This window comes from Notolepis coatsorum (genome assembly GCF_963971535.1).
Source record: "Notolepis coatsorum genome assembly, chromosome: 11".
Lineage (NCBI taxonomy): Eukaryota > Metazoa > Chordata > Actinopteri > Aulopiformes > Paralepididae > Notolepis > Notolepis coatsorum.
The window spans coordinates 62,333,903-62,361,091 of NC_140175.1; the positions used below are offsets into that span (position 1 = coordinate 62,333,903).

General features: G+C 47.1%; 1 protein-coding gene across 1 annotated transcript in view; it reads right to left on the minus strand.

Moving 5' to 3' along the window:
• The window catches only part of sgsm1b (small G protein signaling modulator 1b), a gene marked incomplete at both ends in the record, with an annotated part of 101,575 nt that overhangs the window by 33,318 nt on the left and 41,068 nt on the right, over nt 1-27,189 (minus strand). The window contains 3 exons of the mRNA XM_084324944.1: nt 1,029-1,096; nt 3,198-3,322; nt 13,516-13,647. Coding sequence (XP_084181070.1) covers nt 1,029-1,096; nt 3,198-3,322; nt 13,516-13,647 — 325 coding nt within the window. The remainder of the gene's footprint in view (nt 1-1,028; nt 1,097-3,197; nt 3,323-13,515; nt 13,648-27,189) is intronic.

A 27,189-nucleotide genomic window follows, 5' to 3' on the forward strand; every position in this document is an offset into this window, starting at 1 on the left:
ATTGACATTACTATGGCCCATTCAACATCGATTATCTATCGTTCAGGATGTGGGAACGTTATACTTTTTCATTCATACATTCATACAAAAATACCTTCTAAAATATAAGTATGTTTTTAACGTTTTCTGCAGTAATTCCTAGAACGTGAGTTATAGGCCTAAACACATATATAGATTATCGATTGGCGTTTCTTCCCTATACACGCTATATTAAAAAAATTCAACTGTATATGATCGGTATACGTTATGCTTCATCATGCGTGGAGGAAAGGGGGGGGGGGGTCGTTTATAATTCCCCAATCATCAGTAAATGCTTTATGTAGGTTGGGTGATATATTGATCAGATCGGTTTGCTCACAAGGAAACTCACAATTGGGTTGAAAATAACGTTATATTCCTCTTACCGTGGGTCAAAGAGACTGGCGGTGAAAGATCCCAGGTATACGACGCCGATCGCCTAGGTCCATTTCCGGTTTGTATGTCGCAATAAACGCCGAAATCATATCGATTATTAAGTTTAGAAAGCGATCCATTATGTACATTGTGTCTGTCGGGAGTCATGCAACAATATCTGACGGCCGGATGAGTTTAATCGACGCACATCAACCATATCCTGTAGGTGAGTGTAACTCGCCCGACCATCCACCAGGCGGCGGTATTGAGCCGTCGTTGCCGTCACCTATAGGGTCCAGCTGCAGCGTTGCGGTGTATATATGAATTATGAATGCCATGGCGAAAAAATGAAATATTGATATCAATAACGCTGTACAGCGAGGTCTGGCGCTCAACGCATGGCGGCCAATAACGCTGTATAGCGTTTTTGGTGGAGAAAGTGTTAAGACACAAATAAAAACGAAATAATTGTTGTGAATATTTTGGCACAGTGATAAATAAATGAGAACTAGGTACCTACCAAACATGTAGGGAAATGTAGGGAATATATTTCATGGGATATTTAAATTGTGTGGTATTCCCTTTTATGGTGTACAGCTGTAAGCAACAGAAACAGGTATGAGAGAGACAATTACCTTGCTGATGACAGTGGAGGTAGACAATCTCCTCCAGGCGAATGGTCATGGCGTAGTCCCAGTACACACTGACATGACATGAATACAACATCAGCTACCAACACAACACATCCCATATAACATGACCAGAGAATGAATGAACGATCATTGCATTTATATAGAACTTTTCTAGACACTCAAAGTGTACAATGTAGGGTGGGAATTGCCTCCTTCACCACCACGTGTAGCACCCAACCTTGGGCTATGCAGGCTCAATCACTGCCATACACTAGCACCAGGCACACTACACAATGGCTGAAAGTCTCAGGAGACAGGGATTGATATCGGCCAATTAAGGGGGAGGAGTGATTAGGTGGCCTTGATGTCAGAAACCTGATTGGGAATCTAGCCAGGAACATCGGGGGGAACCCCCTACTATAGGTGCCTTGGATTCTTTAAAGACCAAATTCAGTTGGGTAACTAACAACGTCTCATCCGAAGGATGGCACTCACAACTGTACGCTGTCACCATAACACAGGCCTTGTTAGTGCAAAGTCCGGGACCCGAAGCGGTGATCTTCCAGTCATGAGTCCGGAGCTCTACCCATGTAGCCATGCTGCCAGACATATGAGGCAGATCTATCACACATCCTTCAGGTCCGCAGTTTGGAAACACTACAGTCATGAGCCCGGAGCGCTACCCATGTAGCCACTGAAGGATATCACTGCTTTTCATATGGTTATAACAACATGTATGTAAAGTGAATGAATGAATGAATGAAAACTTTATTTAACAGATTGCAGAATGGGTACAATACAGTACGGCTCAATACATACAATTGTTAAGGGGATGCAGACCTGAGAAAGACGTTTGTCTTGTTTCCATCAGGGTCCCCCATTTTCAATTCATATAGACATTTATGACATACACAACATACATGACATTTATGGCATAGGGACATATAGGTATTTAGTACTGATACATTTGTGACATAGGCGGTATTCAAATATACAGTACTGTTACCCCTAGATCCTGACAGAGTATATACATATGATGGGGAGGGGAATAATAAAAAAATAGTAAATATCTATATATTAGTTTATCGGACCCTGTGTGTGTGTGTGTTAAACTTTAGAGACAGACATGTTCTCTGTAGCAGGGCCTGTGGGAGAGATAAGAAGCCAGAGAGCCAAGGTCACTCAGAGTTTGGAAAATAACATCAACATTCAGGAAGAGATAGCAGACGAGCTAGTAATTATACGTGTATATATGGGTCAGCCGTTGACGGCCGTTGCCAGGGGGACAATGGTAGAGAATCATCGCGAGAGAGAGACTTTAAGCTGTGAGTCTTCCGGGTGGGGAGCCAGACGAGTTTTGACAGCAAGATGGACCACACCGATAGCTGAGCTCCCAGCTCTCTGAACGAGGGTTGGGAGGGGGAGGGGAAAGACCATGCAGTATACAGAGCTAGCTACAGGCTAACAGACAGGCTTCGGCTAACAGGACAGGCCGCAGACAGAGATAAAATCTACTAATCTAGTTTCTCATACCATCAAAGACTTTCATTTTGTACAAGATTCTATGTTTATGGAAAATAAACATCCTGTAATGATAAAGAGACAACGTTTCCAGTACATTCTTTGTCTGGATCTGCGACCCTCTGTAGAGAATGTTTTAAACATATGTTGAACGTGATTGAGCCTCACTACAAAGTTTGCTCTCATCCGCATTTCAGCCAGCAAGTCATACCAGCCCTTTATAAACAAAAACAAGTTGTTGTTGTCCAGGACTTATCCAAGGCGTCAGATGTTTGCTCTCACCACAGATTGGTGGACGTCTAAGGCTACCGAGACCTATTCAAGTGACTGCCCACTTCATCACCCTTGAGTGGAAGATGAAATGTCACATTCTGCAAACTCGCCCCATTTACAGTATGAACAGCATAGAAGCACACATCCGGCAGAGGAGCTGAAGGAAGCAGTGTCAGAATGGAAGAGGCCGGGGGGCACAATTCCTGTCACAACAGACAATGCTAGAAATATTGTGAATGCAACCAGTGACTGGACTGGGCCCCCAAATCGTATGCAATTAAAAAGCAATTTTATGTTTTGTATAAAACATTGTTGAACCATGACGTTGGTGTACCGCTACGCACCTAGTCGTGTCATATTTAATTCCATCACACTGACCTTTTCTCTGAGTCTAGCTCCCCAACATTGCCATTCATCAGCTGATTGGGCGTCCATTTTAGAGTCATGAGATCAGCAGTTTGATGAAGGGACAGGTAGCCTGGGATGGCACCCATATCGTCTCTCTAAAGAGATCAGAACAAAGATACAATTCATGTCAGGCTACTGTGGGTAAGCTGGTGATAGAATGTGGGTATAGATAGTGTAAGTAGGTATAGCATATTGAAACAGAATAACTATGTTTTGTAGCTATTTTGTAAATACTGTAATGTAAAGTTGTATTTGTTTCATTCTCTTGTTTTTATTATTAATAGTATTAAATATATTCAAATTATTAATTTTCTTTACTTTCTTTTCATGTCTCTTCTATTTTCTGTTATGATTGTATGTGATTTCTTTATGTGTGGACCCCAGGAAGAATGAAGCATCTATCTGATAACTAAACAATAAACAATTAACAGTAAACAATAATACACTTCCATCGTTGAGGTTCATGTATGGACCGTACAAATATAATTTTCAGGAACTCAAACATGTGCCCCTTAAATTTTTTATAAATTCTTAATGGAAATAAAGGAACACCAACATTTTGGGAAATACACTTATTTGCCATATTCCACAGAGTTAGATTAAATTGATATCAGCTTCATCTCTGTGTGTCCAGTAGCCCCAGAGAGAGGTCCAGGTGCATGCTAGCCTAGCTCAGCATAAGGACTGGAAGCAGTAGGGAGCAGCTAGCATAGCTCAGCCAAAAGTGAATAAATACGACTTCCAACAACTCCAAAATTGACACACAGTGATGAAACCGATATCAATCCTCTCATCTGACCTTGGAGAAGATGGTAAATACGTGTTATTTTGTCCTCACAATTGCGTGTCTGAGCAAGGCTAGACAGATATCAAACAAAAACTCCAATAAAACCATGTAGGGCTGGGTTAAAAAAAATCATTTTCATTTGAATGAGCGATTATCGATTAATAAAATCCCAAGATCTACCAGAAAAAAAATTCCATCCCCCAATTGAGTCATTATGCCAATTCCCTTCCTGGTCATTGCGTGCTGTTGTGCGCACTGTCGGTCTGGGGAGGGTGTAGACCAGGGGTCGGCAATTAAGTTTGGCCTTGGGATAGGAATTTTCCATTGGTTCTCCCAGCCCATGTGACCATTTCTAGCATTTCCATTGGCTATAGTGACAGACATAGATAATGATTGTGGAAATACAACAAATCTACGAAACCACTTACTGAGACATCACCCAGACGTGACATATGCAAAAGCCAATGTTCCAATACAAAATACATTCATATAACTGCTTGAGAGTAAATTCTTAAAGGGGAACTATTTAGCTATTTCTTTCACTATTTGGGCAATTTTACATAATTCCTGTGAGTCTATGGACCACATCTGTAAGATCTTTTTCAATAAAATTAATTGTTATGTATTTTTGATCAAGTACTTTGGTGGACCACTTTCTGCCCTTTCAGATTCCAAGCAGTTTTTGGCTGGGCTCCGCCCATACTCGCAATGCGCTTTGAGTGACAGTCACCCACCTGCACTGGCAGATACCTTTGGGGGAGAGAGAGAGGGACTAATTAATTTTGCCACGGGGGGCATAATCCCACGGGACAATGCATTGGTAACTTGTTTCAAATGACAATATATACCCTGTGAATATTTTTGCACGGGTCGGAATACGCACGCGCGGGAGCGTGCGCTATGATATTTTGCAACAGGTTGACAGTGATACAGCGAGTGCTGATACGAGAGAGAGCGAGCGAGCGAGAGAGAGCGAGAGCTCCCCCCCAGTCGTCCCATTCCCTCCCATCCTTTTTATCTAGTTCTCTGTGTGTGATTCACGGTGCGTGTGTGTGAACAGCTGAAGGTCTCTGCTGTCGAAACCGCTTTCGCATTATTTGCACTCGCTGCTCATAACACAGTTGATTGTGGGCGGGCGGTGGCAGATCAGCGCCTTAACACGTCAGAGAGGGAGTCAATTCAGAATGGCTTGGTTTAGTGGGGGAGGATCTTGTCTCAGCTGAACTGGAGGAATGGGACTGAATGAGAATTTCACATCTAGTCAGTGTTGGTACAACCCCACATTGCTAGAAAACAATGCAAACCACTGGAAAAGGCCATTTATAAGATAGTTCCCCTTTAATGTAAACATTGATATTTTTAACAATGCAACATGTTAGAGGGATCCTTGAACCATTGAATCGGAAATCAAATCGAGACCTTGTGAATCGGAATCAAATCTTTTTGGGAAATCAGTGGCGATACCCAGCCCTAAAACCATGTTCTTGAAAAATACAAAGCTGTTTTGCATACATGCTGTAGGCTGATCTTTGTTCAACTGAAACCTAAATGGAGGATGAAAACTAAACGTAAGGAAAATAAGCACTACCTAGAATGCTAGAATTGCACTACCAGCAATGAAATCTGAACAGGGATCAGAACATTCCCTGCCTGGTATATTAACAAATATACCACTATTATTTAGTATTTATGTCCAGACAAGAGTACCACAACCTCTGTAACAGGCCCTGAGGTATGTTTTGGCAGTCCCTTGTTTCATCAACCTTGTTGTCGCCACTAGGTATGGCTTTCAAAATTAGTCCAACAGGCCACTCATTACGCCTCACTTGACTGTCCTTAAGTAAGACGACATCACCTTCTTGAAGGTTGGATTTCTCTCCTTTCCACTTTCTCCTTGTCTGCAATGTCGCAAGCTACTCCTGCTGCCATTTCTTCCAGAAACAGTCTGCAAAACTTTGGACTTGTCTCAACTGGCTCTTTGAGCTCGAAGTCCCGGGGTAACTAGCACAACACTGGCTTTCTGGGTCAGACGCATTGCAGGTGAGAAAACTTCAGGCATTTCAGGGTTGGTTGAAACAGGAACCAAAGGCCTGGTGTTCATTATGGCCATGACTTCAGAGAATACCTCATGCGTGAAGCGGGTGGTTGAGGTTTTCAGCAGGAGACCGTCAAGAATGCGCCGAACAACACCAATCATTCTCTCCCACACTCCTCCCATGTGAGATGAATGAGGCCTTGTCCAGACTAAAACGATTTTGATCCGTTTCATTTTAAGGTTTCCGTAAAAACGCAAACGTCTCAAGATAATAAGTGAGTGCCACAAATTTACAAAATAAATGTCTTTCCCGTTTCTTTTATTTTGAAAACTCCCAACCGGAAGTGTTATATTGTCTGTTGCTAGCAGCTTAACTTGTGTCGGCCGGTTCTGTGCTTTTCAAGCTAACGTAACATCATTCGTTTCCAAAGGAGAGGAGAGAAAGACCGCGGCTCACATGCAGCTCAAACTACCCGTTGGAATAAATTAATTGATTGATGTTTAACTTGTCCCTGTGTGTGTCCAGTCATTTCAATTAGCAAACTGGGTTTTCAGAAAAAGGCCAGCTATGTGACGCTAATCTCTAGTTAGTATTGTGTATTGCATCAGTGTAATAAGTGTAAGCACAGCAGAGCCCCACTCCGCTTCAGACAGATAGAGAGCACAGCGTGTGTGTGCGCCTCGGTCGGGAGTGTGTAAGCACAGCCCCGCTCCACTTCAGACAGATAGAGCACAGCATATGTAAAGCTGTAAAAGCTCAATAGCTGTACATGCCATTGTTGTGATGTTTTCACAAGCAGGGTAAGGGAGAGGTGGGCTATGCGTCATCGGTTCAGGAGAAGACACGTATCGCTTGTAAAGATGGTGACGCAATGGGGGGTGTCTTCAGAATTGCGCACTCTAGAGCTGGTATCGTCTTCAGGCTGCCAGAACACAGCTCTGTGTGGCAGAACGGTGCAAACGATCAAATACTTTGCCTAAAACGACCAAAATCGTTTTAGACTGGACATGGCCTGAGGCACATTGAAGGTCCAAGTGCAGCCTTGGTCCAGCAAGTATCCTTTGATCTCTGGATCATCAACGTTGATTTTCAATTCCTTACAGGCTCCAATGACGTTTGTGCCTCTGTCTGACCAGAGGTGCTTGACTGGTCCTCTAATTGACAGGAATCAATGCAAGACATTTACAAAGCTGGAAGTAGACATTGACTCTATAACCTCCAGAAGTAGTAAATATCACAGCCCATCTTTTGTTTAACACTATTCCCTCTAGTGTGGCAGGATGTGATATTCCATGGCCCAAAAACATCTAGGCCTACATAGGTGAATAAAGGATCCACAGTGACTCTGTCTGCAGGTAAGTTGGCAATTTTTTGTTCCTCTAGCCATCCTATCAATTTCCTGCAAGTGACACACTTATGGACTACACTGGAAATGTGCCTTTTGCCTCCAACGACCCAGAGTCCTGCTGTGCGCAATGCACCTTCTGTGAACTGACGTCCTTGGTGAGCTACTTGGTTGTGATAATGTGGCTGTTCCATAGTCTTTGTGACAAGAGTAGTTACTCTTCATCCCTTGCCGACTCCACAAGCTCAAAGGATCCAGAATCCTTGTATACCTCTGACTCAGCATGCCTTAAGAACTCTGAACCGGAGAACCAGCTGGTGTACTGTAGGGTAGTGAGACATTTCAAGGCTTGGCTCCTGTTGTTCGGAAGACAGCTACGTGGTTAGCGGAATGGAAAGGGTGGAATGGAAAACTGTGCGATGTCAGGTGTGGGAATTTTAGATCTGTCATCTGGCATCATATTGCACTCTAGGAGAGGGGGAAGTGCTACCTGAGTTTGCCCGTCGAGTGATGCAACAATGAAATATTTGGCTTGCCTTCCTGCTGTCTCCATTATGCCCGAGCATGTCTTCGGAGTGTAGGAGGATGGATCTCCACTAATGCCAAACAGGTTGAAGAACTCTGACTTCACCAGTGACCAGTTGCTTTGTTCGTCTAACACTGCATACATTCTCTCAGCCTTGTCAGGATGGTTAGTGGGGTACACATGAACTAAGCAGAGTTTGGAACATGATCTGGGCCTAAGAATCTTGCCACAGATTTCTGTGCACTTGGATGTGACTTCAGGCGATGAAGTGCTCTCTCGTTCCCCACCATACTCTCGCTCCCGCCGTGCTCTTGCTCCGTTACCAAGGCCTCCACTGACCAAGGAGCTGGACCAGGGTGTAATGCAGAGACGTGTCTATCACTATCACACTCCTTGCACTTCACAGCTGCCTTACAGTCTTTAGCAATGTGCTTTCTAGATGCACAACACCGGAAGCAGATGAACATTTCCTTCAGATAAGCTTTCCTTTCATCTATGCTTGCCTCTAAATCCACAGTACTTTGCTAGCGGGTGTGGCTTGTTGTGGATAGGCTTGGATAGGATACAAAGGATTGTTTGGTTCATCTGTTTTCTTTCCAGATGAGTTGTTCTGGTAGGCTGGCGGTTTAGTTGACGCTTCAGTTTTTCTTACTGACACTGGTGTCTGATTACCATACCTTACGGGTTTCTCTGGCTTTGAATGGCTCAAGCTACTGGATGTGGAAAATGCAAAACTTGGATCATTCCTGGTCTTTGCTTGGCTGCATAATAAATATTACAAAGAAACCGAATGGTGGAAACGAAACCTGATGGTCTTCTTTGTACTTGGAGCCCTGGCTGATCCAGCATTCCTGCAGGCCATGTGGGAGCTTTTCTACAATAGGATTGACTCCTCTTGCAGTGTCAAGATATGTCAGACAAGGTAGGTGCCCACCCAACTTAGCTGACTCTATCTCCAGAAGTACATCTCCTAGTTCTTGGAGCCGCTGATTGTCCTTGTTAGAGATTCTGGGGAAATTCTCCAATCTTTGTAGCAGGGCATGTTCAATCACCTCAGGACAGCCGTAACTGTCCTCCAGTCGCTGCCAAATCATGTGGACACCTGCTGTTGGATTGTGGACTGTTACACCCCCAGACCAGCTCAGGTCTAGGAGAATCAATGCCCCAGGGTCATGCCGCCATCTAGCGGTCATCTGCAGAAGCTGCAGTCAACATTGACCCTGCTTGCTCATATTAATAACATTCTGTTGTGGCAATTAGTGTCTATGTTAGAAGTGTTGTCTGTTTAGGTTTTCTCTGTGTTGGCATTTTGATTCTGTGTGTTGTATTAGTTTAGTCCTTGTTCCGGTATTGTTGATTATTGTATTAGTTCTAGTGCCTTCTTCCCCCAGGTGTTTGCCATTAGTAATCAGTGTTAATTAGTGTCTGTATTTATTGCTTGTGGTTTGTTGGGATCATGGTGGCGTCATTGTCCCCGCGTTGTTCCCGTATCGTGCCTGTGTGCCTATGTCCTGTCAAGTGAGTTTGTTGTCCTGTCTAGTGAGCTTGTTCTTCTGTTTGTTATCTTAGCAATGTTTGGTGCTCTTGTTTTTCCGTGATCAGTCCGTGTTTGTTCCAGAGCCAGCCCGGCTGTGCCTCCCTTTTGTTTTGGTAGTTTGGTTGAGTTAGTAAACATCTCTTCTTTAAGCATCACCCCTCGTCTCTGCCTCCGTCCCTTCTTCCTTGTCTGCATACTGTGTTCTCACCTTCATCATCACCCCCAATCGTAACAGAATGCCAGTTACGCCACCATCTAAGAGCACAGCAGACAAGGTGGCCGACACTATGACGATCATTCGTAGCATGGTGGACGGTGATCTGGAACATTACTCGCCTGCCAAGTGGGTATTCTTGCTCCAGATGATTGACAAGGTCGCAACGGAGAGTCCGACACAGGAGCCAGCGATGCGGGTTATGGCCGACCACGTCGCTGCCGTCATGGATGGGTTTAGGTTGCTCGCTACTACCCTACCCACCAGCCGAATCCCAGGTATGGTCCCCATGGCTAGCGTAGCTACATCAGCTAACCTGTTCCCCATTGTTAGCACAACCCCGTTTACTAGCTTTCCCCCGCAGCTAGCCAGCCAGCTAGCATAAGACTCACGGTCAGCCTAGCTCCTGAAGCTAACCAGACGTCCACAGCTAGCACAGCCCCGCCCATTAGCTTAGCTCCTACAGCTAACCAGACGTCCACAGCTAGCACAGTTCCGCCCGTTAGCTTAGCTCCCGCAGCTAACCAGGCCTCCCCAGCTAGCACAGTCCCCACTGCTAGCTTAGGCTCAAGATTCACGGTCAGCCTAATTCCTGAGGTTGACCAAACGTCCACAGCTGGTACAGCCCCGCCCGGTAGCCTAGCCCCTACAGCTAGCTCAGGCCCCACGGTTAGCCTAGCCCCCGCAGTTCGCAGACCTCCGAGGCCTAGCAAGGCTCAGAGGGCTAGCGGGGCTAGTACCGCTAACAAGGCCTCCACAGCTGATCCGGCTGTCGCTACCAGCCTGGTTCCGGTCGGTGTAGCTCCGGCTGTCACCGCTCCCCCTCCGGCTGCTACACCGGTTCCAGGCTCCTCATCTCTGGATCCTACGCCACACCTCACCGCCGAGACCGGTCCGGTCTCCACGTCCTGCCCAGCCTCTACACCTGGTCTGGCTGCTACACCGGCTCCCGGCTCCTCGACTGGTCGTGGCTCCCCGTCTGGTCCAGCCCTACGCCATGATCGGCGCCTTGGTCCTCGCCGTGGTCCTCGCCATGGTCTTCACCGTGGTCTTCGCCGGGGTGTGCGTTGGATCCTGCTCCGGGGTTGTCATCGCCGCCGCACCTCCGTTCCGGCTCTCCTGATCCGGTCCCTAGTCCGGCGGCTGGAGGGTCTCTCGTCCGGGATCCTGCTGCGTGGTCCTTACCCTCTGGTATTGGCTCCAGGCTCCCTGACCGGCTCCCTGTTTCTCTCCCCGCCTCCCCTCTTCGGGCTTCTGTTCCCATCCCCACCCCCCCCTCGTCGGGCCTCGGTCCCCGGGTCCAGCTCGCCTCTCCTGCTCCCTGTTCTCTCTCCCCGCCTCCCCTCTCCGGGCTTCTGTTCCCGCCCCCACCCCCCCTCGTCTGGCCTTGGTCCCCGGGTCCAGCTCCCCTCTCCGGCTCCCTGCTTCTCTCCCCGCCTCCCCTCTCCAGGCCTCTGTTCCCATCACATTTTAACAGCCCAGAACTCACCATCTCTCTCCTGACCAGGTATTTTGCCAATTCTGTCATTTGTGGTGATTCATATGCATAGTCTCTAAGACTAAGTATGTGAGGCATTGACTGAGGGGCATAACGTGTATAGTCTGCTCTTCCATCTCGTCTTCAATGCGTAATTTTTATGGAATATTCCCTGCCTTTGTTGGTGGACTGCTGTGGGATGCATTTAGCTGAAGGCTTTCTGCATGTGTGGATGTGACAGAGTGGCTGTGAGACTGGAGTTTGTTGCTGAGTGTGTGATACCAAGGAGTGAGTCTGCACATACTCACTGGTACGTTGAACACAATCTTCAGGTGTAATCTAGGCTAAAGTGGCGAGGGGTTCCTCTTCCATTTCAGCTGCTGCTTCGTACACTGCTGCTTCAGCTGAGGCTGCAGTGGCATTCCTCTCTTTTTGTAGCACGTACAGACTGGCTTTGATTTGAGCTTTATCCCTCATCATAGCTGCCTCTTTTTCAGCGTATGAGACCTGTACACAAGCTGCCTCTGTTTTAGCTCTTGCTTTGTTGCTGCCATGCTGGCTGAAGACCTGCTTGATCTTCCTATTGATTTGGAGCTGGAAACTTGTGACCTCATCTCATAAGTTTTCTGCATCTGTTCCACTTTTTCTTGCTCCATTGTGCGTCTGTCCACTTGATGCTGCTTTGAAGAGCTATGGATGTAGAATGCTGATTACAGTACGATTCCACTTGCTTCGCCCACTGTGTGATGTCCTTTTACTATTCTGTCCTCGCAATTGCGCGTCTGAGCAAGGCTAGACAGATAGCGAACAAAAAATCCAATAAAACCATGTTCTTGAAAAAGGTGTGGCTTTACTAATTGTCGTTTCTGTAAAACTGAAAAATACAATACAAAGCATGTACAGTATCAATATATTCCACACAGTATATATATGCATATTAAATGATAATGACAATGTAAATAGTTCCATGTACAAAATGCTCATTACCTTAACTCATTCAAAGCCACGCCCCTTTGACCATATTAGGGCTAGCGTGCCAGTAAAGGCCTCTGCATGCTACAGAAACTTCAAAGCAACTGCAACACAACATCGACAAAGCAACGGTGTTGCAGACACTCTGCCTTTATGCTTCTGCAACATCGATGTGCAGCCTATGCAACATTGTACCCCGGATGTAGCTAGGTTCCCTGATAGATGAAACTTCCCTTCTCAACCAACCCATTGATAACAAGCAGAAAAAGAAGCATACTTTTTTACTTCCGGTCGGGGGATTTCTAAATAAAAGGGCGACGTCTAAAAGCACCGTAAATACGTTTATTTTAGATTTAGATTAGTTTAGGTTCGTGTTAACGTTAGATAATGTACAAAATAAACGTATTTCCGGTGCTTTTAGACGTCGCCCTTTTATTTTGAAATCCCCCGACCGGAAGTATTTGTGATGTATTCTGCTTGTGTAACTTTAGGTTAGTTTTAACGTTAGCTAAGTTAGCAGCAGGGGTGGACGCCTTTGTGAAAATGCAGGCAGCTACAGGCACTCGAGGTCGAGGAAGAGCTGCTGAATTTAATCGGCAGGAGGAGAGAGAGCTCGTCAAAGCTGGATATATCCCTGTGGCTGTGGTTGTAGGCACGAAAATGCAGCTCGAACTTCCTGTTATATTAAATTAATTGATTGCCGTTTAACTTGTCCGTGTCCAGTCCTTGTAAACAATGATGCATGTAATTATATTAACGTTACTGTGTGTTGTTGTAGCTATGTTAATAAATTCTGAATGACATTAACATTAGTTAGGTATGATGGCATTAAATAGCATCAATTCAACGCTAGCTGGCTGGCTACAACAATGGAGGATGGTATTCTGCGGGACCAATATTATTCTATGACAGCCCCGCCCCCATTCGCTAACCAACCAATCACTGCTACGCAATATCAACGCAACGGTTGTTTAGATTAGATTTGGGGGAGATGTACGCAACATCCTCGCAACACACTCTACAAGACCCTCTGCAACAACCGCGTTGAAATCGCGCTGATGTTGTGTTGCAGTTGCTTTGAAGTAGCTGTAGCATGTAGAGGCCTTAAGGAAGTCAATGGGAGGACGGGAACATTTGCAAACGCCTAAACTATATCTTAAATTATGGCTATGGTTCTAAAACACCCCTCGCTTATCAATGACTTGGATGGAGGATGAAAACGAAACTTAAGGAAAATAAGCACTACCTAGAATGCTAGAATTGCACTACCAGCAATGAAATCTGAACAGGGATCAGAACACGTGTATTTCCCAAAATGTTGGGAGCGCTCCTTGAATACCATGACATTTAAATCATCACTGTTATTTCTCTTTACTGGTTAGTTAGTCACCCACCGGTTGAACCAGGACATTGTTCTTGCCAAACAGCAGTGTTGCTCTGGAGTTCTGATGGAGCGACTCCACGTAGTCCCTCGCCCACATCAGAGGACGGTCGTCCATACTGCCACTGGATTGCCGCTTCTGAATCTGACACCAAAACACATCAAAACCAATGCAACCATTGTTAAAGCTTCTGTGTCTTATAAATGGCCCTTTCCAGTGTTTAGCATTGTTTCCTAGCAATGGGGGTTTATATCAATGGGGTCTGTTTCTCTAATTCTCATTTTGACTCATCAGCAGTGGCGGACTCAGGCTGTTTGAAGGGCAGGGGCGAAAATAAAAAAAAGGGCACCTACTGCACAACATGGGACCCCATCAGTAAGCAAAAAGCTATGATGCGTCATGTATGATGAAATAGTCTTCATCCTTGATTAAGATTAACATTAGAATAACATAGACAATCCAGATTAATAGTATAACCACACCTATATGATAAAAACACACAGGGAACAATACACCTTTAACATTTTTATTTCATAAAACAGTTTAACAGTTAAAGTTAATTCGAGTGCCGTTGAGCTTCTTCCTTTCTCTCTCCTCCCCTTCTCTCCTCATGTCCTCTCCTCCTGTACTCCCCCTCTCCTCTCATTCTCTCCTCCTGTCCTCTCCTCCCCTTCTCTCCTCCTATACTCCCCTACTCTCCTCCTGTACTCCCCTTCTCTCCTCATATACTCCCCTTCTCTCCTCCTGTACTCCCCTTCTCTCCTCCTGTCCACTCCTCTCTGTCTGTCCTCTCCTCTCCGTCTCTCCTCCTGTCCTTTACTCTCCTTCTCTCATCATGTCCTCTCCTCCTGTCCTCTCCTTCTCTCCCTCTCTTTCTCTCCCTCCCCCTCCCTATCTTCCCCATTCTCTCCATTAAACTTACTATATTGTACCACCTGACTCCTCCCTCCTGCCATCCTCTGTCCTCTCCTCTATCACCTCTAATGAAAATATGTTGGTTATTTTCATGGACAGATTTGTATGTGCTGGCTCTCCATTGCTGCAATGGAAGGGAGATGGTGGGTGGGGGAGTCATAGCAGAATTCGTCTTTTGGTCCTCTGTTTATATATGTCAATGACCTCATTATGATCAATTGGGATATCCCTCTCAATTGAAAGCAGCATAAGATCAGAGAGCTTTTTTTCCCCACATCGGTTTCTGAGCTGGGTTTTGATCAGCTTCAGTTTAGAGAATGATCGCTCTACTGAAGCAGTTGTCACTGGTATTGTAGCATATGTTTTGAGGAGCATGGTTATATTTGGGAAAACAGATTCCACATCATTATCTTTAAGGCACTTAAGCGCAGCTTTGACATTGTTGGAGGGGAGAGCATATGAAGAGTGGAATACCTTGAGTTCGGTGACAACATTCTCTTCCTCTACATCATAAAACTGGCACACATCTCTGACAGATACAGCAGCTGTGTCGTTTGTCATGCCCTTCCAGTGACTTGAGATGGTAAGGCAGTGAAGACCTGATAGGATTGACCCAGTAGGCGTGTCATCCTTCCCTTTGAATCTTCGGTGTAGCTCATGGGAGAGTATGTCAAGAAAGGTAAAGAACACCTTTCCCCGGTAGTGCTCCTCCAAGTCTTGGACTTGGTAGTCCTCCGTAGCAGATTGAGAGCTATACCTGTACCTTTGAGGTACCTTCCTGCGTCTTGTTTGTCCAGGTATTTCTTCTGGCACCTCAATGCCTGCTGCCTCTGCTTGCCCTTTTGCTTTTGAGAAAAGGACCTTGAACTCCTCATCCTTCCTCATTGCTTTCACTCTTTGTATGACTCCTTCCACGCATGATGCTGACAAGTCAAGGTATTTTCTCTGAAGTGAAGCAGATGCGATGGCAGTCTCATTGAAGACAGGTGTGGCAATCTCCATGCATAGCATAAATTCAAAATCACCTGCTGCAGAGTCTGGTGGATCACTATCAGCCATGTTCTGAAGCAGCTTCACCACAGCAGAAATGACCTTCTTCAGGGATCTCAGAGAATCTTCTCTACACACCCACCGTGTGTCAGACAGCCTTTTCAGTTCACAGAGTCTTTGGCCAGGGTACATGGTCTGTTGCATTTTCACAAACGCAGCGTGGCGTTTTGGAGATCTGGATATGAAAGTGTACAGATTTTCAACTAAATTGAAAAACCAAACAAAATGCTGGCTTGATTTGGCAATCTCCACCAAGACCAGGTTGAGACAGTGGGCATGGCAGTGCACGTATAAAGCTTTCTCATTGTGGCTCTGAATTCGCGACTGCAGACCGTTGTAGCTTCCGCTCATATTTGCAGCTCCATCGTAGCCTTGGCCCATGATGTCTTCCACTTTTAATCCATTCTCCTCAAGGAATGTCATTACAACATTCTCCAATTATTTTGCTGTTGTTCCACTTACATCACAAACTTGTAAAAATCTCTCCTTGATTTCCATCTGATGGACAAAGTGAACAACAAAGGACACTTGTTCGACATGAGAAACATCAGTTGTCTCATCCAAGAGAATGGAGAATATTTTGGAATCTTCCATTTCTTTGAGAATTACTCTTCTGACATAGGTGGCAAGGGCACTGGTTATGTCATTCTGTATCTTGTAGGACAACAGTGATTTTTCTGTTGAGACTGGAAGTGATTGATTTTATCAAGGTGCATTTTGATGGTGGAGTCATATTTTGCAAGTAGCTGTACAAGTTCAAGGAAATTCCCTTTGTTCAAAGATGTACCACTTTCATCATGACCCCTGAACGCCCCATCTTTAGCGCGTCTTTCAACCATGGGGGCACCAATAGGGCACGTCCTCTCATTTCTTTCACTCAAAAGGGCACTTTTGCGTGATATTATTTAACCGTGGGGCACATGGTCAAGTTTAGACCATTGGAAGAGCACCAATAGGGCACACCTTCTATTTTTCGCCACTCAAAAGGGCACTTTTGCGTGCGTTTTTCAACCGTGGGGGCACCAATAGGGCACGTCCTCTCATTTCTTTCACTCAAAAGGGAACTTTTGCGTGATATTATTTAACCGTGGGGCACATGGTCAAGTTTAGACCATTGGAAGAGCACCAATAGGGCACACCTTCAAATTTGTTCGCCACTCAAAAGGGCACTTTAGCGCACATTTTTCAACCATGGGGGCACCAATAGGGCACATCCTCTAATTTCTTTCACTCAAAAGGGCACTTTAGCGCGCGTTTTTCAACCGTGGGGGCACCAATAGGTCACATCCTCTAATTTCTTTCACTTAAAAGGGCACTTAAGCACGCGTTTTCCAACCGTGGGGGCACCAATAGGGCACATCCTCTAATTTATTTCACTCAAAAGGGCACTTTAGCACGCGTTTTTCAACCGTGGGGGCACCAATAGGGCACATCCTCTAATTTCTTTCACTCAAAAGGGCACTTAAGTGCGCGTTTTTCAACTGTGGGGGCACCAATAGGGCACATCCTCTAATTTCGTTCTCTCAAAAGGGCACTTAAGCGCGCATTTTTCGACCGTGGGGGCACCAGGGGGGGCGGTCCCCCCTGCCCCCCCCCCTGAGTCCGCCAGTGCTCATCAGTCTAGTCTCGAGTTCACGAGATCCTCCCTCACTCAACTAAGCCATTCTGATTTTACTGTTTTGCTGACGTGAGTAAGGCACTGGTTGTAGTCACCGCCCACAATCAACAATTCGCTCAACAACAGAGCGAGTGGAATTACTTCCTCAAATGGGTTGACGTGCGCGGGTGCCGACAGACAGCAGAGAACGAGCGAGCGAGAGAGAGAGAGAGATAGAGAGGGAGAGAGAGAGATAGAGAGGGAGAGGGACACACACAACCTCCCGACCGGCGGGAGTGTGTGTAAATGTGTGTGCGTGCGGGGATGGAGCTTCTCCCCCGCAGTCGGGAGCACTCGCATATCACTGTCAAAATATCGTTGCGCACGCTCCCACGCGCACGCCCATATTCCGATCCATGCAATAATATTCACAGGGGTATATATTGTCATTTGAAACAAGTTACCAATGCATTGTCCTGTGGGATTATGCCCCCCTGCGGCAAAATTAATTAGTATCCCCCTCCCTCCTCTATCTCTCTATCTCTCTCTCTCTGTCAGCCAGTCGCAGACTGTGGGTGACTGTCACTCAAAGCGCTTATGGGCGGAGCCCAACACAAAACAGCTTGAAATCTTGAAGTGGAACATTTTTGCTTTAGAGTACTTGGTTAAAAATATAAAACAATGAATTTTTTTGAAAAAAACTTTACAGATGTGTTCCATAGACTCCATAGTGTAAAGTTGCCCAAATAGTGAAAGGAATAGCAATGCATGTCTCCTTTAAATAGAGTAATGTATGTGTGTAATACAGTCTGTAATGCAGAGGTTCTACCCCTTCAGTGGTTAAATACAGTATTGTATGTGTGTAACACTTTGATGAACATTGTAACACTTTGATGAACATCGTTACTCGGCTGAAAGAGTTGTACCCTTCCTGCTGAATTGTCGTACAGAACTTGTAAATCGATTTGGATAAAAGCGTCAGCTAAATGACTAAATGTAAATGTAATACAGTCTGTAATGCAGAGGTTCTCAGCCTTCAGTGATTAAATACAGTATTGTATGTGTGTAATACTGTGTCTGTAATGCAGAGGTTCTCAGCCTTCAGTGGTTAAATACAGTATTGTACTGTATGTGTGTAATACAGTCTGTAATAATAATAATAATAATAAATAAAAATGTTATAGCGCCTTTCAGGAAACCCAAGGTCGCTTTACAGTCAAGAGGGCTAGGGAAAGGGGGCAATAGGGGGAAAAGGGGGGGTGAGGGCAGGTAAAGGGATAATGAAACCTATCTAATCTAAACTAACTAATGGAGAAAAGCAGAGGTACCCCGCATTCAGTGGAAGGTGACCCTAAATTGAAATTAGACAATTACCATGCAATTTCTTTTTTACAAAAGCACCATATCCAAACAATAAATACTAGGTTCTGGACAGAGAAACAGCAGCAACTCCAGTTACCCCCAATATTTAAAATGCATGACAATTGTTTGTATACAATACAAACAGCATATGTTTACTGTAAAACAATGTGCAACTAAAGTTTTTACAGAGGCACGCAGGTGGTATGGTTTACTCAGTGGCTTCTGTACAGTCCAACATTTGCTTGGTAGACATTTGCATTTAAAAATAATGATATTATTACAGTCATCTGAGTTTAATCTGATTCGGTTGAGACCTGATGTAATGGTTCATGCAAAGAGAATTAAAGAGGAACAACACCCAAATTAAGAATTCAACTATGCCTTTTCCATGGTCTATAGGAAATATCAATCAATATTTGTGAAAATGAGCTACCCTCTCCCAAAAGCCATAAGAGTAAGTATCAAATTTGTTATTAGTTATAAAGTATTGACCTGCTCCATAGACAGTGAATGGGAGACAAGTTTGTTTGAGTTTGCACAGACCTTCTCAAACCTGACAACATAAACATTCTAAATGGGCCAAAGTGTATTTCCTGTTGTAGTGTTTGCTAATGAAATTCCTCTGAAAAGGTCAGAAAATATACCTTTATATTCATAACAGTCCCCTGGGCACTCACAGTGATGGTCTGTGGAGCAGTTCCAGACTGTGTACCTGATGACGTCACAGGTTTGAGTCTGCACACTCTAGTTTGTGGCTTTGGGAGAGTTGTTCATGTTAATGTTTGGACTGTCTTATATTTGAAGGTAGAACCGGCACATGAGGTATACAGTAATTTAGACTGCTGTATCAATCAGACAATGTGTCAATCCATGAAGTACAAAATTGGAAATGCTAAAATTTGGTAGAGATGTAGTGCAAATATTTTTGTAATAAATAAATTAGATAAGATATGGTGTAGTGTTAAAAAAGTGTTTAAAGTGTCTAAAGTGAATGTTTAAAGTAGAGGTGGGCATAGATACTTTTTTTTAATCTAGATTAATCTATCTGCAATCCTGGAGTTAATCTAGATTAATCTAGATTAAAATGGCTCATTTGAAGTCTGCCGAAGGCATTCAAAATATGTGTGTTCTACGCACACACAGAGTAATTCGATCAGGTATACATCAGCTAATGTAATTGGCTCCCAGACCCAATTTTGAGAATAGATTAACGGCGGTTGTTACAAAGGATCAGATTAAACCGAATATATATATTTATTGATTGATATATATTGCATAGTATTTGTATATCGTTTGATATCCCTTGTATATTCCTTGTACATATACACGGAATATCCCTTTAGCCTATTACAGACCATAATATTTCATTCTCCTATTGGACAGCGGTCCACAGGCGCCGGGGCCATGCCTCCGGAGTCAGGTTCAAGGCCACTGTCAAGACATGTCTGTACATGCCCGGCCTTGCCCAGGGATACGAGACAGAAATGAGGTTGGCACTAGATTGTTCGCCGTGCATATAAATATGGCGCAGGTGAATACAGAAGTAGAGTTACCCAATAAGTTGAAGCCTCACCCACGATACTCCGTGCGGTGAAGTATGGCCTGTTTGGCCCCAAAATAGAGCATTGAGACCGCGTGCGAATTAATAACTGAATTGTCAGAGTTTGGCGCTATACCGTCGAGTGCGACATATTTCTATTAAGTCAGTAATAGTCTATTTGTGTATAGTGTATCGTGCGGCTAAAGTTCTACAGTGACCAGCATCACCAACGCTTCCTCGTATCAGCTAGAGTGCTTATCCAGGCTGGGCTGCTTTCATGGCGCTTTCACCCGAGGAGACCTAGACGAGAACCGTGTGGACATGTACACTGGATTAATCTACCCGACGACTACATAGCCCTTTGCGGCTGGATTATATTTGTTTTGGTCCTGTGATTTATGGAGCGGAGAATCGCCGACGCCTACACGTGTTGGATTTACCCTGTGAGGAGACCAGTCGAGTCTGCGCCTCAGAGAGCCTGAGGCCGGCTAGCTTTCTTCACTGTGGAGCTACAGTCTACGGAGAACAGCTGTATTCGTCTGTGGATCAAGAGACTATTGCACCGTCTCCTGTACTTGGAGTCTCCTTAGTCATCGTTGACCAGACTCTCTACTACCGACAGATCCTCTACCCCTGCTGGCTTACAACCGGGGGGACCCTTCCAGTATCTCCCGCTATATATTACTAGTGTACCATAGATATAATTCCCTAAGATTCAGGTTGTATAATTACCTCCTGCGTAACCAGAGAATGGACATTCATTATTGATTTGCCTACGCACCTTCCTTTGCCTTATAAGCGCATCCAAAGTAAAATACAGAGAAGTATATTAGTACCTTTTGCTGCAATAAATACTTGATTACACCTTTGTGTGGAACCGATTCATTGTGGGAAGTGTTCATCATATTTATATATCATGTACTGTATGGCCAGTAATTAAAGTACATAAAGCGGTAGTGGTTTAATGATACCATACTTATCAATACAGTCAGGGAATTGTACCCCTCAGTTACAATTGGTCCTTCGAGCCGGAGGGTAACTAGCGTAATATTAATATAGTGGTATTAATATTGACATGGCCTATGATGAACACTCCACAAAACGGTTCTCCTAAAGTAGATCGCCCGCAGCGTAGACGGCAGACACCTCAGTACTTAGAGGATTACGTTGCCAATATACTACCTAGCTTTCTACAGACGGTAAACGCGGAAAAAGTAGATAGTAAAATTATGTCCGACCCTATCAACCAGGCTACCCCGCCAATAGAGACCCTAGTGGGTTCTAACGTAACTGACCAAGCTCACGGTAGGGACCAGGAGGGACCCGACATGACTTTACCCCCCGCCAAGACCGAAGAAGTAGTCCCCGGAGAGCTCCAGGATAAAGACAGCCCTCCAGGGATGGAACTCTACCCGCTACAAGAAGAGGAGAGCACCCCGGAGATGGATCTCCAGGACTCGCCACAGGAGAACAGATCTCCAACGAGTACTGCCAGGAGCGGATCACCTCAACCAGCGTCTTCCCCCAGCGAGGCGGACAAGATGCTGGCACAGGCATTCCTCGCCAGCCTAGCAGCCTCCACAGAGCGCGATCGACTCCAAGCACAGACGCTTAGTGAGCGCGAACATTCTTCCATGGAAAGAGAACGCCTTCAGGCGCAGCAACGGAGCGACGAAGATCGTATACGTCTAGAGATTAGACACCTTCAGACGGAAGAGAATATGGTAAGGGACCGGGCCGAAGCCCAGCGCGCCGCCGCCGAAGCCCAGCGCGCCGCTGCCGGTGCCCAAAGAGAAGCAGAGCGCGACCTCGCTCTCACCAAGCGCGAAGCCGAGCGCGACCGATTACAAGCGCAGATAATGGAGCAGCTGATCACCAGGGCAACACCCCCTCCCTCCGCACGGGGTTCCAGGGCCTCGTCAAGACAAGGGTCAAGGGCACCCTCCCCTACCCGATCAAGCGACCCTGAGCCCGACCACCAGAGAGAGCCTATACCCCCCTCCGAACCCCTTCCCCGACCGGTCCAAGTGAGACCCAGCTACAAGGAAGAAACGGTCTACACCGCGGAGAGGCTAAATAGACGACTACAGGATCTAGAGGACCTGCCAGAGGAAGAAGAAGAGGGAGAGGAGGAGAGTCAAGCCCGACAGCAGCACAGTACTCCACAGGACCAGGAGGTCCAGTACAGCCCAGGCTCTACCCCCGCGGCTCTGCGCTACAGACCCCCGACTCAATTCACGGGTGAGCTTGACGCACGACCAGCCCCGAGGAACAGCACCTGGATACGCGGGCCATGGTACCCAGCAGGTACCAGCCCACCAAGAGGCGTAAGAGGAGACTCGCCTAGGAGGCCTCTCTTCCAACGCTCACCGATGTGCCAGCCATCCATGGCATCATACATTGGCACACCGACGTTTCCGGACTTCACCCACGAGAACAGAGCACAGTACACGGAGCTACGAATGTGCTTAGAGACAATGATGTCCGATGTAGCTGATGAACCGTACAAGTATGCTATCCTACTGAAGCACCTCAAGGTGCCCCGAGCGCACAATATAGCGCTGGCCTATGCCACCTCTACTACCCCATACACAGCGGCTCTAGCAGCACTCGACCAAAGATATGGACGCATATGGGACTACGTAATACAAGAGATAAGGCATATTGACCGCCTACCCCCAGCCACAGACAATCGCTCACTAGATGACCTGTCTATCAAGGTACAATCCCTGGTAGGGATGCTGGGGGCGCAAAGAGAAAAGGGTATGCACAAACTGTACGCGAACTCTAATGTCGAGAGGATTTTAGAGAAGCTTCCGCCCGCCCGACAAGAGCGCTTCAGGCGGCAAAGAGACCACCGTGATCCTAACGGTCCCGAGCCATCCCTCCTAGACCTAGCCGACTTCCTGGCGAGAGAAGTCAACAGCCTACGGTTGGATACGTTCATGCGGAGCACCCCAAGCTCCAGAGAGGGACCTAGGAGAGCAAACGATGGCCGAAGATTGGTGACCGTCATGCACCAATCAGAATCAGTACCGAGCAGCAAGAACCACAGTACCCCCTCGATGAAAGAGAAGTGGAAGATGGTGTGCCCGTACTGCGAAAAGGAACACTGGTTGTCACAATGTGACACGTTTAAGAAGATGACCGCCGACGAGGTGAGTCAATGGATAAAGTCCAACCGACGCTGTTACCGATGTGCGCGCAGTCACATGGCAGCCGATTGCCGCTTAAAGAAGAGGTGTAGTCGGTGTGACGGAGCCCACCTAGATGTCCTACACGACAGTAACAGAAGAAAGCATGCACCCTCAAGCAGCACAAAGGCAAGTGTTATGTACATTGACCCCGCCAGCAGCGGGGGCGCCCGGGTGCTCTTAAAGGTGGTCCGCGTAACACTGAGTTACCAAGATAAGGTCATGGACACTTACGCCGTCCTTGACGACGGGTCAGAGAAGACCCTTCTCCTCGCGTCCGCTGCGGCCCAGCTGGGGCTGCGGGGGAGCGAAAACCAGATGACGATTCGGACAATAAGAAGAGATCTAAAGACGATAAAGGGCGAGAATGTCTCCTTCACTATCGCAGCAAGCGGGCAGCCAGAGAGACGGTATAGGATTACTAATGCTTTCACCAGCCAAGAAATAGGCCTGTCGCAGTACACCTACCCCATCGCCAAGCTGATGGATAAATATGTGCACCTGCGTCAACTACCTATACCGCTCATAGACGGTGCCACCCCGACCCTGCTGATAGGCTCCGACCATGCAGACCTCATCGTCCCGATAGACCGGGTCCACACAGGGCCCAGAGGCTGTCCTGCAGCAGTGGAGACCCACCTAGGATGGACATTACAAGGCCCCCTCGCTAAGTCTCTTAACCGAACAGCAGCCACTAACTGCCTCCACTCCAGAGTGACAGAAGAAGACACCACCCTCCTACAGCATGTCGAGAGGCTATGGACACTAGAGACAATGCCCTTTAAGAATGAAAAGAAAGACATTCGTTCCAAGGAAGACATTTACGCTATAGCCCTCCTCGAGCAGGGGACAAAGAGAGTCAAAGTCAACGGAGTGATGAGATACGCAACTCCACTCCTGAGGCGAGAGGGTATGCCTACCTTCCACGCCCCAAAAGAAGCGACGGAGCGGTATCTATTGAACACAGAGCGGCGCCTAGCCAGAGACCCCGCTCAAGAGACGGTGTACCGCGCTGAGATTAACAAGCTAATCACAGCGGGACACATAAAGAAAATTGACATTAAAGAGGCCGATCAGACGACCGAATCATGGTACGTGCCGCACCACAAAGTCCACCATAACGGCAAGGATCGTATTGTGTTCAACTGCAGCTACCAGATCGGATCACAAAATCTGAATAAAGAGCTCTTGCCCGGCCCAACACTCGGCCCCTCTCTACTAGGCGTGTTACTACGTTTCCGCCAAGACAAGGTGGCCATCAGCGGCGACATCAAAGGGATGTTCCTGCAGGTGAGACTAGTGGAGGAGGACAAGCCCCTGCTGCGGTTCCTATGGAGAGAGAGGATCGGGGATGAGCAACCAGCCATCTATCAATGGGAAGTCCTCCCTTTCGGAACCACATGCAGCCCATGCTGTGCTACGTTTGCACTGCAAAAGCACGTCGCAGAGGACCCAGCAGCTGATGAAGAGGTCCGACAAAGTGTAGGAAATAGTTTCTACGTGGACAACTGTCTGCAAAGCGTCTCGACGCCAGAAGAAGCCGAGGCCCTTCTACTCAAGCTCCGCGCCTCCCTGATCAAAGGCGGCTTTGATCTCAGGCAGTGGGCCAGCAGCGACCCGCAAGTATTGCGCAGCCTCTCCCCCGAGGACAAGGCAGCAAGCAGCGAGACCTGGATGGCGACCATCCCAGGAGAAGCCCAAGAAATGACATTAGGACTAGTCTGGCGCTTCAAAACAGACTCGCTCCATTATAAACACACACCCCTGACCAAGGAGCAGGGAAGGTCGACTGCACTACCGACCACCAGACGGAGTGTATACAGAACACTCGCCAGACAATATGAACCGTTGGGATGTATTCTACCTTACACCACCAGGGCAAAGATGATTGTAAGAGCGTTATGGGACAAGGACCAGGGCTGGGACGACCCCATACCCGAACACCTTGCATCCACATGGAGAGAGTGGGAGACGGAACTCAGCTCACTCCCAGGTGTCAACATACGCCGCAGCTACTTCCCACCCACAGTGAGGCCGGAGACGTGCCAGATAGACCTGCACGTCTTCAGCGACGCCTCCGAAGTAGCCTACGGTTCGGTGGCCTACTTGCGTGCCCGAGAGGAGGGAGGGGAAATACATACTGCTTTCATCCTGGCTCGCTCAAGAATAGCCCCACGAAAGCAACAATCTATCCCGCGTCTAGAGCTCTGCGCAGCCCTAGCAGGAGCGCAACTCGCCACGTTAATCCAACGTGAACTCACCATTCCGGTGCAAAGAACAATCTTGTGGTCAGACTCCACGACAGTACTCACATGGATCCGGTCTGATTCGTGCAGATACAAGGTCTTCGTGGGAGTCAGAGTCACAGAGATTCAAGATTTAACAGAAGTAGCAAGCTGGAGGTATGTGGACACAAAACACAACCCAGCTGACGTCATCACCCGGGGAATGTCCCTGGATGACCTCACCCGTCACAACCTATACAGTGACGGGCCAGAGTTCCTCAAGCTCCCGGAAGAAGAGTGGCCTACACCCACCCCACGGGAAGCGAGTAAAGAGGAGGCCGAAAACAAGAAATCTATGTTCTGTGGATTGAACACACTCGTCTCCACAGACCCCGACATAGACGATTGCCTCACCCTAGAGAGTGCGCAGCTAAAGACATTCCTGTGGCACCACCCAGAGGTTCAGCTCACTACTGACATTACAGCAGCTGACTACGAAGAAGCAGAACTTCTTCTACTACAACGAGCCCAGAGAGACTCGTTCCCCGATGAGCTAGACTGTCTACAGGGAGCAAAGCCCGTCCCATCAGACAGCAGACTGCTCCACCTAGCCCCCGAGAGCGACGCCCATGGTCTCATCAGAGTGGGTGGTCGTCTGCGGAGAGCTCCAGGCTTACCGGATGACGTCAAGTACCCGATAGTCTTAAACAGCCGACACAAGGTCACAGAGCTGATCATAAAGAAATACGACGAGGATGTGCATCACGCCGGGGCAGAGAGAGTCTTCGCGGAGATCAGACGTCGTTATTGGATACTGCAAGGGAGAGAAGCAGTGCGGCGCTTCCAGCGAACCTGTCTAGACTGTCGTAAGTGGCGAGCGCAGCCCAGTATACCCCGGATGGCTGACCTACCTCCCTGTCGCCTCCGACTCGGCGACAAGCCTTTTCACTCCACCGGTATGGACTGTTTCGGCCCGCTGTATATAAAGAAAGGAAGAGGAACCGAGAAGCGGTGGGGTATTGTATTCAAATGCATGACCACCCGAGCGATGCATATAGAACTCCTTCCAACCATGAGCACAGACTCATTCCTTATGGCCTTCCGAAGATTCACATCGCGGAAAGGCAAACCGTCTATATTATTGTCTGATCACGGGACAAACTTCAAAGGCGGAGAAAGAGAGCTGAGAGAGAGCTTCCAAGCTATGGGCCCAGAACTTAAGACCCACCTCGCTCCATCCCAGATTGACTTCCAGTTTAATCCCCCGAACGCACCTCACTTCGGTGGAACTTGGGAACGAGAAGTACGTTCAATAAAGACAGCCCTGTACGCCGTGCTTGGGGCCCAGACCGTGGCGGAAGAAGTCCTAATGACAGTCCTCACGGAGATCGAGGGAGTATTGAACTCAAAGCCCCTCGGTTATGTCTCAAGTGATGTAGCAGATGTCGACCCAGTCACCCCCAACACACTCTTGATGGGGCGGCTGGACCCCGCGCTACCACAGACAATGTACAGGCCTGAAGAAGCGAACGGCCGAAGAATGTGGAGGTACAGTCAAGTATTGGCTGACAAGTTTTGGAACAGCTTCCTACTCCACTATCTACCGTCTCTACAGACCCGCCAGAAATGGGTGAAAGAGAGAGACAATTTGACAGAAGGAACAGTCGTCATGATTATCGACCAGTCACTACCCCGAGCTATGTGGCCGGCTGGCCGCGTAAGCAAAGTGATCACCGGTGCCGACGGAAAGGTCCGAGCAGCCGAAGTGCTCGTCCAAGGACGGATCTACACCCGACCCGTGGC